Source organism: Haliaeetus albicilla, chromosome 8 (genome assembly GCF_947461875.1).
Source record: "Haliaeetus albicilla chromosome 8, bHalAlb1.1, whole genome shotgun sequence".
NCBI lineage: Eukaryota > Metazoa > Chordata > Aves > Accipitriformes > Accipitridae > Haliaeetus > Haliaeetus albicilla.
Genome location: NC_091490.1, coordinates 6164292 through 6178827, shown reverse-complemented (window position 1 = coordinate 6178827; position 14536 = coordinate 6164292). Strand labels below are relative to the sequence as shown.

At 51.7% G+C, this 14536-nt stretch overlaps 3 protein-coding genes across 3 annotated transcripts; 1 reads left to right on the top strand and 2 right to left on the bottom strand.

Moving 5' to 3' along the window:
- The first annotated feature begins 1730 nt into the window (after nt 1-1730).
- Nucleotides 1731-2960, top strand: TMEM205 (transmembrane protein 205). Its single transcript, XM_069788658.1, has 3 exons — nt 1731-2031; nt 2133-2296; nt 2533-2960. Exons 1-3 carry the CDS (start codon nt 1860-1862, stop codon nt 2830-2832), a joined length of 636 nt encoding a protein of 211 aa, XP_069644759.1. The 5' UTR covers nt 1731-1859; the 3' UTR covers nt 2833-2960.
- A 421-nt stretch (nt 2961-3381) lies between these two features.
- Nucleotides 3382-11360, bottom strand: TTC4 (tetratricopeptide repeat domain 4). Its single transcript, XM_069788657.1, has 10 exons — nt 11264-11360; nt 11063-11180; nt 10759-10920; nt 10441-10518; nt 9492-9616; nt 9110-9196; nt 7997-8211; nt 6175-6256; nt 5008-5090; nt 3382-4071 (listed from the first exon to the last, which is right to left on the bottom strand). Exons 1-10 carry the CDS (start codon nt 11333-11335, stop codon nt 3972-3974), a joined length of 1122 nt encoding a protein of 373 aa, XP_069644758.1. The 5' UTR covers nt 11336-11360; the 3' UTR covers nt 3382-3971.
- A 1190-nt stretch (nt 11361-12550) lies between these two features.
- Nucleotides 12551-14044, bottom strand: PARS2 (prolyl-tRNA synthetase 2, mitochondrial). The gene has a single exon (XM_009926795.2). The coding sequence runs from the start codon at nt 13959-13961 to the stop codon at nt 12552-12554; it is 1410 nt and encodes a 469-aa protein (XP_009925097.2). The 5' UTR covers nt 13962-14044; the 3' UTR covers nt 12551.
- Between the last annotated feature and the right edge of the window lie 492 nt (nt 14045-14536).

Genomic DNA, 14536 nt, shown 5'->3' with positions numbered 1-14536 from the left:
TTTTATAGAGCCCTCTTATCTCCCAAAACTCGGAGCAATCCTGCCTTTTTATCACCGGGATGTGAGCCATCCTTTCTACTTATCGTTAGAAATTGCTGCTGCTTGATTAGGTGGAGGGAATGATGTATTCGCCCGAACATTAAACTTTAACTGACCTCTCCCTCTCCTTAAGTATTGTGCTTTTTCCCACCGCGAGGCCACGGTCAGCCCTCACCCCGGCTTGGCTGGGTCCCTGGGGGTGCGGGATGATGGAGCGGGAGCGACTCGGGGGCAATGGGAAATGGATGGGAGCACAACAGAGAGCTGCAAGGGTGTGAAGCATGTTGTGGTTTATGTGCAGGTGGAAAAAAATTGCAGTCCTGCAGCATCTTCTGCTGGAGGGAATGATGGGGGAATGGTAGACAGCAGGACTGGGCGATTTGGAGCATCCCTGGAGCGTCCATTTCCAACCACCTCGTCCCACAGCCAGCTCCCAGGGGAAGAAGGACCCGCTGGCGGGTGCATTGGAGCCTGTTGAGAGCAGCCTGCTCTTACCAGCCTTTCCCAGAGCCCCCCCATTTGCCCTCCCCAACAAATGACCCGGTCTAGGGCCAATTTAGCAATCAATCACTATTTTTCTTTTTCCCTTAAAAAAAAGAAATCCCTGCAGGGTGTTACCCTCTGCTCTGACAACCCTCCCAGCTGCGGCTTCTTTGCACAAAACCACCCAGCTGCCTTGCTGCTCTCGACTGCTAATTCCTGCACAGAGGCAAACAATTTGGAGAGGCAGAGCTGGGATCCCGGGAGCGGGAGGGCTCTGTGCTGGCTGCCCACAGCACCCGTCGCTGCTTTCCTGCACAGGATGATGGAGGGGACAAAGCCTCGCCAAAGGACCACGGCTACCTTCCCCAGGCCCCTGCCATCGTGCAGTAAACACGGCTGCGGGAGGATGGAGTGGGGAAACATCCCAGAAATGCCAAGAATCTTTTGGCAAAGCAAAGGCCATGAAGACAGCTGGGGATTTACAAGCCAGCACTCCAGGTGGGATCCGAGCGCCTTCTCCCGTACGTGATGCTACCACCATGAGAAGGCTTCAAGGACCTGATTTTTATAGATGCCTAAATAAATACAGGCAATTGATATATGAAAACACAGCATATATTTATCTATTTTGCAGGGGTAGTGGGATGTAATTAGATGGCAGTGTCTCTCTCAAGGCTATCCCTGCTGTAATTCATGCCCTGAGGCGGCTGGCCAAGAGGAGGAGGAGGAGGAGGAGGAGGAATAAAGCAGGCAGCAGAATTGATGGTCTGCTCCCAGAAGCTTTGTTTTAATTAATTTCCAAAGCGCTCCTTCTAGCAGAGCAGGCAGCTCCTTCAAAGCCTCCTGCTCCCCACCGCTGCCCATGCTCTCATGCTTGTGCCAGCACGGGGTCCGGGGCAGCGGGGTGAGCCCGGGAGCCAGCCCTGCTTCTCTGAGCCCCCAGGCTTTTTGGTTAAAGTGTGCAGAAGCTGTTGCTGTTTTTAAACAGTGGGACTTCTCCCTGGCCAAGAGGCCTCTTTGATGGCCACAGCATGGGCAGATGTATTTGTCAGGGTTTTTCCTTTTCCCCTTTTTATTGACTTTCTGCTTGTTCCTGCTGCCAGGGGTCAGACGGGGCTTTGGCTGGACTTTGCCAAAAGTCCACCCGAAATGGCTGGTTACCAGGTGCTGACGCAGTGCCCTGCCCCTAAGATATAAGGGGTTTGAAAATTGGGTTTGCAGCCTGGTTGGGTGCACGGTGGCGGGGCTGGGAAGTGGCTGAGGCTGTGTCAGCTCTCCCAAAACTTCCAAAGCTCTTCTTGTGAAGCTAAACTGCATTTGCTGGATCCAGCAAGGTGATGGCAGTAACAGCAGCTAAATTTGGGGGTGGCTCGGCTGACGTGGAGGGACCCATCCCTGGCCAGGACACCATGCCGACCGACACAGAGCCCTCCAACACCATCAAACTGCTGCACCTGGTTTTCCTCTCCACCTCCTTGGGAATGCAGATCTGGGTGACCTTCGTGTCTGGTAGGTTGCGGTCCGTACACACCGCCGTGCCTCTCTGCCCCGGGGGGAGGCCCAGGGGAGGGGGCTTTGCCCCAGGACCTACCCGCTCTCCCCCCTTGCAGGGTTCGTGATGGGCAGCTGCCTCCCTCGCCACACCTACGGCTTCATCCAGCGCCAGCTCTTCCCCTACTACTGCCACATCAGCTCCGCTTGTGCCTTCCTCAACCTGACTCTATTTGCCATGTACCACCCCAGCGAGCTGCTCAGCGACGAGCAAACGACCCAGGTAGCCTCCTGGTTTAAAACGTGAGCTGGCTGTAGCCCAAACCCCTTCCTCTGCGGAGTCCCGCTCCGCTCTGCTCCACTGAGGCTGGTTTGCAAATGACGAGGTCCACACACGGCTGTGGTTAAAAGAAACCGGGCAGCATCCAGATTGCAGCGAACTTTGCGTGCAAGAGGGGCTGGGGGAAGAAATTTAATCCACCACGTGTGATGTTCACGGCAGGCTTTGCTCCCCTGCAGATCATCATCTTCTTCGTTTGCGTCGCTGCTTCCGTGCTGAACACACAGTGGTTCGGGCAGGTCACCTCCGACATCGTGGCAGACATGCACCTCGTCGAGCGCAGCCACGGCCTCGGCCAGGAGGTCGGACTGTTTACCAGCAAGTCCTGCAGGCAGCTGCGTGCCTCTAACCCCAGCTACAGGCAGCTATCCCGGCAGCTCACCCTCTACCGCGCTCTGTCCTCCCTCTGCAACCTCTGCTGCATCGCGTGTAATGGCTTGAGCTTGTACTACCTGGCTGCCCATCTCTCTGCCCTGTGAGAGCAGGACACCGCGAGGCGAAGGCTGGCTGGCCAGAACCAACACTCTGGGAAAAGGGAGCCATCCCGCTGCCTCGTTGTAAAGTAACCCTAAGCTTTGGAGATTAAAGTTCAGCATCCTCAGATGGAGATACTTTTAACTCTATTTGTGCATGGTGCAGAAATTTAGGAATAGCGAAACAGAAATGCTTTCTTTAGAGCTGTCTGAATCCAGCCCTGAAGTGAGAAAAATCCTCCATGATCTAAGCAAGAGTGTTTATGGCTGAACAGCTTTTTAATGCCCTGTGCACTAGATGTGTCTAAAAGCACAGTGTGTTTCTGCAATCACAGAGAGATTGCAGAAGAGAGAGAAATGAGAGATTTAGAATTACTTTTAATTAAATGCTGAAAGCTAATACAGAAGTGCAGGAGACCCTGTATGTTGGCTTTACCAGGTAGTGTCAAGGATAAGGTTGTTATGTTTGGGTTTAGAATTACTGTTTGACGTTCCCTTGTAGTATTTCATGAGGTGAGAAAAACTGTTGTCTCATTCATTAGGCAGAAGTCAGTCTACTTAAAATAGACATGTTTATTTCCAAGTTATAGAGGACAATCAGTCAGGTAGCAAAAGGGTCAGTAAAACACACCACTCTGAACAAAGAGCTCTGCTTTACTCTGGCCAGCAGCAGAGCCAAGCGGTGAAAAAAGAGCAGCTGCTTAATCCCAGGCAGGAATCTGACTACATCCATCCCGCTGCAACAGGCAGGTATCTCCCCAGACCACTGCTGTTAAACCCCAGCAACCACAGCCCACCTCCAAAGAAATCAGTGATTTTTCACAGGTAAGTAAGTACATTCCCAGCTGGTGTTGCTTCAACTGCAGCCAGTGTTTGGCACTGCTTCAGGTTTATTTCAAAACCACATGCAGCCTATCATAGAGGAGACCTTCTGCAAGCCAGCTGGATTTCTTTTTAAACAAATAATCCCCTCTTGTAAGCCCTTCATTCTCCTGTGTTGCTTTCCTGGAAGTTTCCTTGTGTGCCAAGATTATTTTTCCCCTGAAGTGTGCAAGGCATTTTTGGTCCAGCAGAAGTTTGCAGTCTGTAGCTGGGATAACAAACAGCAGCCTCTTGCACAGGTTTCCTCGTTTCGTTCTTGCTCATTATAGTCGATGCACCTTCTTGCCAGAGAAGTACTTCTTAGAGAAAGGAGAACGCTTTACAAATGCCAAAACCGTTGGAGTCCCAGCCTTTACAAAATACCTGCAAAGATTAAAAGGAGTCCTTTGGCTTCCTTGTAGCTGGCCAAGTGTCATGCAAAGTGAGTGACTTCCGCCCAGCTCAATAAAGACTGACCTCCCGAAGGCTGATAACAAGCTTTTTTGCTGATTAGCAGAGCCTCTCGGGGCCAAGGCTACACACATCTGAGTAGGAGTGTTTTATGAATCAACCCTTCTCCCAACAGCTACTTCTAATTAAAACAGCTGTTATTCTCCCTCTGGAAAGAGGTTTCTTTTGCAACTGCCCTTACAGCCTAAAATCTGAGGGCTTACGCACGCTGCCGAGTTTTATGGAGTGACAGTTCAGACACAGCCCGCAGCAGTGGACCTAGAGCTCTGCTCCCACTGTGACAGACCAAGCCACTAGCGCTGTGCAGCAGGCTTTCTCCAGCTAGCTACAAGATGGTGCAAGTTAACAGCACAGGCTTTACAATAACTTTTTGGCTTCACAAACAGCAAATTCTTCTCCCTAAATAACTGCACAACACTTTAAAGCCAGTTTCAGAGTCAAACTGTGCTGCATGCTGTGTTGGGGGCTGCTCACGCAGCATTATTAACAGTGAGAGCATTGTTAACCTTCAACATGCTCTCTTTATATGCTGCTGCTGCTTTTTTTTTTTTTAAAGTAGTGCTGTGTAGATGGTATCTGAAACAGCCCTTTTGTGCTGCTGCTTGTGTGTAGCCCAACTCCCCTTCCCATCTCCATCTAGTCCTGGAAAGAGCTGTTAATTTTTTTGGGAAAAAAAAAAAAAAGTCGCTAAAGCCAGGCACAAAATCCATGTGGTCCCACTGCTTTACACCTTCAAGAGTTAGGACTATTAAATCAGAGAACAAACTGCACTTAAAGGCAAAGACATAAAGCTCATTCTTTTTGCCTTCGTGCTCTCTCTGGACCTGAACAGGACATGAACAGCCTCACCTTTTGTGCTGCAGCACTTGTAGCAACGTGTGTTCTGGGTTCAGCTCGTACATTTCTGTTCTTTCTTCATCTTCAAAATAGAGCTGAAAAAAATTCTGGAGGGTTATTAAACACCTAAGGTACATGAAGGCAAACTACTAAGCTGTTGAAAGTCCAGTAACAGGACACCGTGTATCTGCTAGAGGTTTATTAAACTTCTGTAGCTTGAACCGACCATGCCAGATGCTAACTTCAGCAATGCAGAAACTGTTTTGTGTAAATTCTGAGTCTTCCCTGTATAAACCAGCTTAGCTTCTTATAGAAGTGGCAGCAGGAAGGCAAAATACACTGGGTGTTCCTGTGCTTTACAGAGAAGCAATCCAGATCTACAGGCTGCTTTTTGACAGGTAAATGCAGCAATGGTATGAGCTAAACTGGGTAGGTTTAAAGATATTTGAACAAACCAGGGTAGATTTAAGAGATCTGAATCCAGCAGCTGTGCCTTAGACTGTACATGTACACAGAGCTATAATCCCAGTTTTTAACACGTTAAAGTACAGACCCACTGTCCTTTTGGACATGTCTGCTCACTGCACTAAGGGCTGTGCTTTGCCTGGCACATGTGACACTGAAGCAGAAAATGAAAAATAAACATCTGTATCCTTCTATGTATAATTTCTGAAAAATTCTCAAAACCTGCTGCAGCCACAACCAACTCACATCTCACCTTTGCTAAAGTCTTAATAGACACATATTGTCTTGATGGGATTAAGTGTTTAAGTACCTCCAGTTAGTTCTGAAAATAACCTATTTTTTTAATAATATTTTCTGATTTGTATTGAGCAACTTCACAATGCAGTTAAAAAAACAGGCAGACTACCAGCTTGATGTTCTAAATCTTAATCATCGTTACAAAGATGGGAATCTAAGCAATATCTATAAATACCTTCTATCAAATACAACATTAAGTGGAAGACAAAAGAACTTTCATTTTCATTAATGAATTCTGCGTCCATGTCAGCACATCTGGAAAACGTTTGAGCTTCCAGATCCTTATTTCACATCTGCATATGGTAAACAGGTAACAATGCCATTGCTTTCATACACTCAAAGCTGTGTAATTTTTCACTCCAGACAAAAAGCCACAACACAACAACCCTGAAATAGAAGGAATGTCAAACTTCTCACCTCAAGATTGCTGGGAAGGTATTTTCTTTCTAAATCCCAAGGAGGTAACTCAGCAAACATCACCATTAAATGATCAATAAACCTAAAAGCCAAGATACACTTGGTTAGCTTAGACAAAGTGTTCAGCTTTTGAATGATGGTAAAAATACATTAGCAAATTAGACAATTCTCGTGGTTTAACCCCAGCCAGCAACTAAGCACCACGCAGCCGCTCACTCATTCCCCCCACCCAGTGGGATGGGGGAGACAATCAGAAAAAAAAGTAAAACTCGCGGGTTGAGATAAGAACAGTTTAACAGAACAGAAAAGAAAAGAAGAAACTAATAATGATAACAATAATAAAGTGACAATAATAATAATAATAATAGGATTGGAATATACAAGTGATGTGCAATGCAATTGCTCACCACCTGCCGACAGATGCCCAGTTAGTTCCCGAGCTGCGACTCTCCCCACCCCCACTTCCCCCAGTTTATATACTGGCTATGACGTCACATGGTATGGAATACCCCTTTGGCCACTTGGGCTGTGTCCCCTCCCAACTTCTTGTGCCCCTCCAGCCTTCTTGCTGGCTAGGCACGAGAAGCTAAAAAATCCTTGACTTTAGACTAAACACTACTTAGCAACAACTGAAAACATCAGTGTGTTATCAACATTCTTCTCATACCAAACTCAAAACATAGCACTATACCAGCTACTAGGAAGACAATTAACTCTATCCCAGCCGAAAGCAGGACAACAATAGACTGGAAAGTAAGTTTAGATCATTAATAGTTTCTTCCCTTCAAACTCATCGCTTTCCCAATGAGACCAAGGCCCATTTGTAACTCATGGTACTGGTTTCAAACTTGAGCAGTGCAACAACAAATTATTTTTAACTTTTCATTTTCACTCTGAAAATATGCCAAAATAAACACCATGCATTTTGTCTAAAATTGATTTTCCTTTTTCCAGCACCACGTTTCACCAGATCAGAGTGCTGGGAATACGCTTGTGTGTCAGAGGCTTGTTTATTTTGGTACTTCAGGAGTGCTGGTGGCCAATTTGTTCCAAGAACCCATTTTCACTTCTTTTGGTCATGAAATGGCGTAGTGAACACTACTGCATAAGAACCACATACTAATCTGCTTGCACTGCAATTTTAAGTCCTAAACTTATTAGTAGATCTGAGGAATACGTATCTCCCCACAAAGAAAAAGTTACAAAATCCAAAGTTATTTAACACTGCGAGATCAGAAACTGCAGTTAACATCAAGAAAGTGGAATTCCCACCTTGCCAGTCATTTGCTTATAGTCTGAAAGGTCTATAGCACTTCAGTCAGGCCTTCTGTAAACCCTAAGGAAACTATGGGGCCACTGGTGGTTACGAGAGGTCCCTTTTGGAAACTTTTTATAATTTCTAAGTTTAATCCTCTTTCCAAGACCCACATATTTGGAGGGCTTCAAAACAGCACCTTAATGAACCTCTGAAATCCATGCATGGGATGGGTCACAGGTATTACTGGCCACTGGTCCAAGCTCACACTGCAAGCCCCTTTAAGCACACTGGCTAGATATGATGTGTTTCTCTGCACCTTCATATTTTGGCCGTCATAGATTTTGCCCCTTGTATTTTAAAGCTGCATTTGTAAATCATTGAATAATTCAGGTTGGAAAGGACCTTAGAAGGTCATCTACTGCAACCTCCTGCTCAAAAGCAGGGTCAGCTACGGGATTAGAAATCTGGAACTACTTCATTAGCATGGCCGTGTTTCACTTGCTGTCTGTTGTCATTTACTCAAACATCTCCTTTATGCAAGAATGCTGCTGACAGTGCATTTACCTGGAGTTCTCGTGAAAAGCCGCAATGAAGTCTGTTTGCTCATGCTCAGGGTACAGAAAGAGGACGGGCCAGTTCAGGTTGCCATCAGCATCTAAGTGCACCTTTGCCCCCGTGGCATTGTCAGAGTGGAACCCATCTAAGGATATCTCAGCCAGGCCATCTGATACTTCCTCTTCTTCATTTGAAGGCTCAAGAACCAGCTTGATATTTCTTTCCTGGATGGGAGGAAGGAAAAAAAAAAAAACAAACCAAAACCCGAACAGGTATGGTGAGGAGAATAAGAGCAAAAAATTAGCAGTCAGTAAAAGGACAAATTGTGTCATCCTTATTAATGAGTCAGCTCTTAAACATGCCATCAAAAGCCTTCCTACAGTATCAGACTCAGGTGACCGGTCTTCCCAGTAGAAATCAGAACCTCAGCCAGACACCCAGGTTCCTCATAAAATGGACGAGCAGAGGTGGGAATCCAGAGGAGCCCACATGCTGAGAGAAGAGCCTGAGAAAACGTGGGGAAAGGGATGCAGCTGAAATCCTGTCCTTTGGGACCAAGCAGGCATAACTTCAGGGTGCAACTACATGCACCAGCTCCTGAGAACATCCACTCTTTCAGAGAACTGAAGAAAACTCACTCTTTTCTTTGGAAAGACAACTGTAGAAGAGGAGATCCAATTTACATAATAGTCCAAAATACTTTAACATAGCCCAAACGTGTCGAGGAAGGAGAGGATCCAGGATTGATTCTCTCCTCCACCCTCCTGGATGGTAAACTTCTACCCTTCCGCTGAAGTAATGCCCATCAGCAGCAAAGAAAGCAAGGTTCATTGGGCCAGTGTGATGCTACAGCCTGGCAGCCAGAGCTCTCTCTTGGATGCTCAGTCCATCTCCTAACACTGGGATGGTATTTTGTGTTAGTTGTTACCTGAAATATGGAAACCCGGGAGCTGGGGCTAGAGCCATGCAGATGAGGACAATCATGGTTTTAACTCAATTTTTTGGCTCTAGCCCTCAAAATCCTGTGTATGAGAACGGCCTCTTAGAGACACACAAGTGAGCTCTTAAAAAAACCCAAACCCAAAGCAAACCACACAAAACCAAACCCCCTCACCGACCCACCTTTATTGCTGCAAGCAAAATTTCCTTTTGACACTGCTCTTTCTTCTTCATCACCTTTGCTTTCCTTGCATCCCGCTCCTCAGCCCGCTACATGTAAGAAAAAGTTGCACCATGGTCACGCACAGCAAGTCAGTGCCCATCACTGCTCTACCCTGCCAACGAGTGGAGAAATCAGTTCAGATCTCCAGAAGGGTTCCCTCCAGCTCTTTCCCCTACACATCTAAACAAGACACACTACGTGGAACCACCACTCGATTCTGTTTGGGGATGTTATACTACGCAGAAACTTGTATGGAGCACTCTCCAACCAAGGATCCCAAAGTGCTTCTTGACACAAAGTAGGCAACAAGCGTTATAGATGCTAGACTGCCTTAATATTTACCTTTAATTTGTCAGCTTTAGCTCTCATTTCCACAAGCTTTTTCTCTTTTGAATCTATTCGCAAGCCCTCCTCACACCATGCTATTGCTTCAGAGAAATTCTTTAGCTCCATGTGACAGAGAGCTCCTGGAAGGATTAAGATTTTAAGTTTCTAGTATTGGAGTCAGCATACAACTACTACACAAAGTGGTGGTTATAAACACAGCATTAGCCCTAGTGCTTTCAAGAGGCATACACGGCAGCGCATGCTATTGTCTTGCAGGGTCATGTTCAATCATAGACTCCCAGCAGGTCAGCTGAGAAGAAAATCTAAAATATTTCAGCAATTCTTGTATCATTTGCTCAACTAGTCACAGAAATCAGCAGAATGATGCTAGAAGTGTCTGTTACAAGCAAAATTTTATGATTATAATTAACATATCAGTATTTGTCTCATAAGGAAAAAGAAAGTGGCCATTTCCATGGAGTGAGAAAGGCTGGGGGAAAAAAAAAAACAAACCCAAAAACTAGTATTGTGGAAAACAGCAAAAGTTATGTTGTGCTTTACAAAAACAGATCCAATGCCTGCCTCTTTGACAGATATAGAAGCTATAGAGCAAAGAGGGAAAAGATAGCATTTTGACTGAAAATCCCAAAACAAAATGCAGAGCTCTGATTTGGGGAGAAGCAGCAATAAGAAAACAAGAGATCTGGTACAGTAACTGCTTTAATGTTCTGAAATTAATGCTGCCCTGAAACAAAGTATGAACGCATGCTCACAGTAATTTCGGGTTTATAAACAGTGTTATTTGACACACAGAAACATGCAGCGAAACAAATCAACATCCAACAAGAAGTCTGTTCCAGGGCTTGTAACACTAAGAGCCTAGTAAGTAAATACAAGGTGTGCAAAGCTGTTTTGAAATGATGTTCCGGGCGCTCCACGCGGTAACGCGTGCTTTAACTCTTACCTCTTATGACTGCTTTGAGATGGGTGGGCTTTAGCTTTTTTGCTTGGATGGCATCATTGAGCGCAGAACGGTAGTTACCTACAAAGCAAGCAAAACGGCTCAGAACCTTTGGTTTGCGTTTAAAACCCAGGCAGATCCCACGGTGAGAAAACAGCTCACGCGGAGACTCTACAACGCACCGTTCCTACGATCGCTGCGAGGCGAGCGGAGGAAGAAAGAGCGCGCCAGGAGCAAGCAGCGAAAGGCCAGGGATCCATCAGACAGGTAGGAGCCCCCTTCCCAGCCCCGTCCGAGGCGGGACGGGGCACGTCTCCTTACCCAGGTAAAACTGCGCGGCTCCCCGGTTTGTGTGCAGCACGGCGTTCAGCTCGGGGTCCTCGCACTTCTTCTTCAGCCCCTCGGTGTAGGCGACGACAGCTCTCCCGTAGTCCCTCTCCTTGAAGTACTCGTTCCCTTCGTTTTTGTACATCCTGGCCAGCTCTGCCGGGGACGGAGGGGGACAGGGCCTGAGGGGGGGGGGGGGGCACGGCTCTCCACCAGCACCCCGGGCCAGGGCCGGAGGGACAGACCGACAGACAGGGACAGACCCCCCCCCCCGCCCTCCTCAGCCCCGGCTGCCCACCTGCGGGACCCTGCTCCTCGTCGAAGAGGAGGGACTGCAGACAGGCCAGCTCGGGCTGCCGCGCCGCGTCGATCTCGGCCGGGCACCGCTTCATGAACATGGGGATGGCCTCCAGCTCCTGCGGGCGGACACACACACACACACATCGTCCCTCAGCCCGGCCCGCCCCGGCTCCCCCCCCCGGCCCCCTCCCCGCCTCACCTCCTCCCAGGTGTCGGGGTGGAAACCACCCCGGTACCGCGTCCCGCCGCCGCCAGGCCCGGCCTCCGCCATGTTGCCGCTCCGGCCCGCCTCCCGCCCTCCTTCTTCCCGCCCGCCGACCGCCCCCTCAGGCCCGGCCCCGGCGGCCTCCGGCCCGCGTTCCGCTTCAAGTTTAGGTGGCGTCTCCCGTGGGGATGGCAGGCGGAGCTGACCCTGCCGGCGAGAGGGAGGGGAAGGACCGGGGGAGCCCCTCAGGACCAGGGGGCTCACGGGGAGCGCGGGGCTGACACAAAGCCCCTCGGGACCGCGGCACCGCCGGCGATGGTGGATCTCAGACCCGGGACCTGCGGCATGGGGTGAGGGGACTCCCTCCGAAGAGCTCACCCCGTCCAGGGCAGGAGGCTCAGGGATCCTCAGGGGAAGCCCCCACGCTGCAGCGGGCACCTACCGGCGGGACATCACCGTCCTGCCGGACAGGGTTACTTACAGCCTATATACAACACGGCCCGGACATTTCTATCCCCAGGCTTTGCGGGTCCCCAAATTTCATCTTTCCTTGGGTTTTTTTGGCAAGGATTTTCTACCACTCCGAAGGCTGCATTCCCAAAACCACGCCATCACCACCCATGCCCAGCTGATGCAGGCGTCTCACCAGCTGGACTGACCTGCAGGACTGGGGTGTGGATGCCCGACACCATTCTTCACCTTAATTCCTGCAGATTTGCAGCGCTATGGCATTTTCAAGGTGAACAAGGCTCTAGAGTTCACCATTTTGCTGTAATTAAGATTAACCTCCACCTTCATGGCACCTGGGTGCCTCCAAACAGAAGACGCAAATGGAGGAAAGGCGCCTTCCTCTCCTTAAAATCCCTCATTTGAAGAACTCAGCACCTGAAAATGGCGAGGGAAAGCCCTCCCGTCCTCCCTCCTGCGGCCTCAGCTGTTGCATGCACTTGACAGAGGCTGTGTCTGCCACGGGTGGGCAGCGAGGGGCCGACCCCGGTGCTCCCATGGCTGCACGAGGCTACACATGGTGGTAAAAGCGGCCCACGGGGGCCTGTAGCCGGATGGAGGAACGCCCCCCACCCCACGGGGGAACACGGGCTGACCCCAGCTCAACCCCAGCACCCGGCACGGTTGCAAGACACCGTGGCCAGCTCTGATGTGAGCTGGATTCGGCTCCGCTCACCCGGAGCCATCGCCGACAACCCACATGTCCTTGGAAAGGAACTAGGGCTGTTCAGATAAACTCAGTGTAGCAAAGATGAGAGATTCAGAGACGGGGAGTTTAAGGGACTTGCACTTTACTCAGCAGCTCTATGATGCCTTCCTTGGTAAGGAACAAAACCTCGCCAGCGTTCTGATTCCAGACCTCAAAGACCGGGGGGTCCTCGCAAACCCTCTTCCCAGCTATGACCACATAGGGATAACCCAGCTTGTTGGCGTCCTTTAGCCTTTTGCCAATGGTCAGCTGTGTCCTGTCATCCAGGACTGAGTCGCTGGCGAGGTGGGGCAGCGCTTCGGTGAGGTCGTCGTACACCCGCTCCAGCAGTGTGACTCCCTGCTCCTCTTCCTTGCTGCCTCTCTTGGGGGGAATGAAGCAGAGCTGGTAGGGCGCAATGAGGCTTGGCCAACGGATGTTGTCCTCCGTAGAGAGCACCTCGATGGAGGCCGCCAGGATGCGAGTGATGCCCAGGCCGTAGCAACCCATTTCTGCCAGCTGGCGTTTGTTCTTGGGTGAGTAGAAGACGGCATTGGAGACGGAGGAGTACTTGGTGCCCAGATAAAACGTGTGCCCCACTTCGATCCCTTTGGTCTGGGTGAGTTTTTCCCCGCACGTGGGGCAAGACGTTCGCTCCCCGTTTAGCGTTTCCACGTTGGCTGCGAAATGTCCGTCGGGGCACAGCAGCAGCCTGTCCTCGCCGACGTCCGCCGGGAGCTGGAACTCGTGGGACACGGTGCCGCCGATGCTGCCCGTGGCCGCCTGCACTTTGACGAAGGGAAGGCCCAGGCGGTCGAAGAGGCTGCGGTAGGCGTCGCACACCAGGTCGTAGGTCTGCCGAGCCGCCTCTTCGGAGGCGTCGAAGGTGTACATGTCCTTCATGTAAAACTCCCGGCTGCGCAGCAAGCCGAAGCGGGGCTTGGGCTCGTCCCTAAACTTCCTGGTCACCTGGTAGAGGCGCAGCGGGAGCTGCTTGTAGGACAGGTTGCTCTGAGCGGCCACCAGCTCCGTCACCGCCTCCTCGTGCGTGGGGGCCAGGCAGTAGGCCTTGTGGTGCCGGTCCACCAGCCGGAAGAGCTCCGGCCCCATCCCGTCCCAGCGGCCGCTGGCGCGCCACAGCTCCGCCGAGCTCAGGCTGGGCATGTTCAGCTTCTGCCCCCCCACCGCCTGCATCTCCCCGTCCACCACCTTAACCAGCTTCTCCATGGCGCGGACGGCGGGCGGCAGGTAGTAGTAGCAGCCGGGGCCGGACGGGTAGACGAGCCCCCCTTGCAGCATCAGCTTCTGGCTCCGGCAGGCGGGCTCCCCGGCCCTGCCCTCCCACCCCGCCTCGTCGCCCGCCTGCAGGTTGAAGGGCTGGAAAAGCTGCGAGACCAGCAGCCGCTTCGCCCTGCCCGGGGCGCCGTACCGGGGACCGCAGCCGTACGGCCGGCCGTTCCCCGCCGGCAGCCGCCATCTTCTCAGCAAGCCCTTCATGGCGTCGAAGCGGCGGCGGGGCGCGCCCCCGCCACCCCCGCGCGCGCCCCCCACGTGCGCGCGGGCCCGCGCCCCCCGCCCCGCGCCGCCAGGGACCCGCGGGCGCCCCGCCCCGCCCCTTCCCCGCCGCCACAACCAATGGGAACCACAGCCTCCTGTCACGTGGAGGGTCTCACCGCCGGCCGGCCAGGAAGCCGGAAGTCGGTAGGGTCGGACCGGCGGGCAGAGGAGGTCGGGGCTCTCTGGTCCCGCCGGCGCGGCCGGGGATCGGGCGCCACCTGGCGGGCGGGCGGCGCGGCCCGCAGCGGGAGTCCGCCGAGGGGTGACCCCGGGGGTCTGCGGCGTGACCTGCCCTCTCCCACCCGGCGTGGGCCGCGGCACCCCCGCGGTCGCACTCAGCCCCCGCGGCCGGATTGCCCGAAGGCGGCTGGGCGTCCGCGGGGGGGCCCGCAGGAGCTGAGGTGGGCCGGGCCGGGGGGACGCACACCACCCGCTCAGGCGTCCCCAAAACCCAAAGGCCCCGCCGCAAGGGCAGGAGCAGGGACCCCCCCACCGCCTCCCAGCTCCGCCGACCG

What these genes read in the sequence shown, in the direction of transcription:
- TMEM205 (XM_069788658.1), top strand. Translation starts at nt 1,860, where the DNA reads ATGGCAGTAACAGCAGCTAAATTTGGGGGTGGCTCGGCTGACGTGGAG. An exon ending in CTGGGTGACCTTCGTGTCTG is followed by an intron (nt 2,032 to 2,132) that starts GTAGGTTGCGGT and finishes CCCCCCTTGCAG; the next exon opens with GGTTCGTGATGGGCAGCTGC. An exon ending in GCGACGAGCAAACGACCCAG is followed by an intron (nt 2,297 to 2,532) that starts GTAGCCTCCTGG and finishes GCTCCCCTGCAG; the next exon opens with ATCATCATCTTCTTCGTTTG.
- TTC4 (XM_069788657.1), bottom strand. Translation starts at nt 11,335, where the DNA reads ATGGCGGAGGCCGGGCCTGGCGGCGGCGGGACGCGGTACCGGGGTGGT. An exon ending in TCTCAAAGCAGTCATAAGAG is followed by an intron (nt 9,617 to 10,440) that starts GTAAGAGTTAAA and finishes TAATCCTTCCAG; the next exon opens with GAGCTCTCTGTCACATGGAG. An exon ending in CAAGTGCTGCAGCACAAAAG is followed by an intron (nt 4,072 to 5,007) that starts GTGAGGCTGTTC and finishes TAATCTTTGCAG; the next exon opens with GTATTTTGTAAAGGCTGGGA.
- PARS2 (XM_009926795.2), bottom strand. Translation starts at nt 13,961, where the DNA reads ATGAAGGGCTTGCTGAGAAGATGGCGGCTGCCGGCGGGGAACGGCCGG.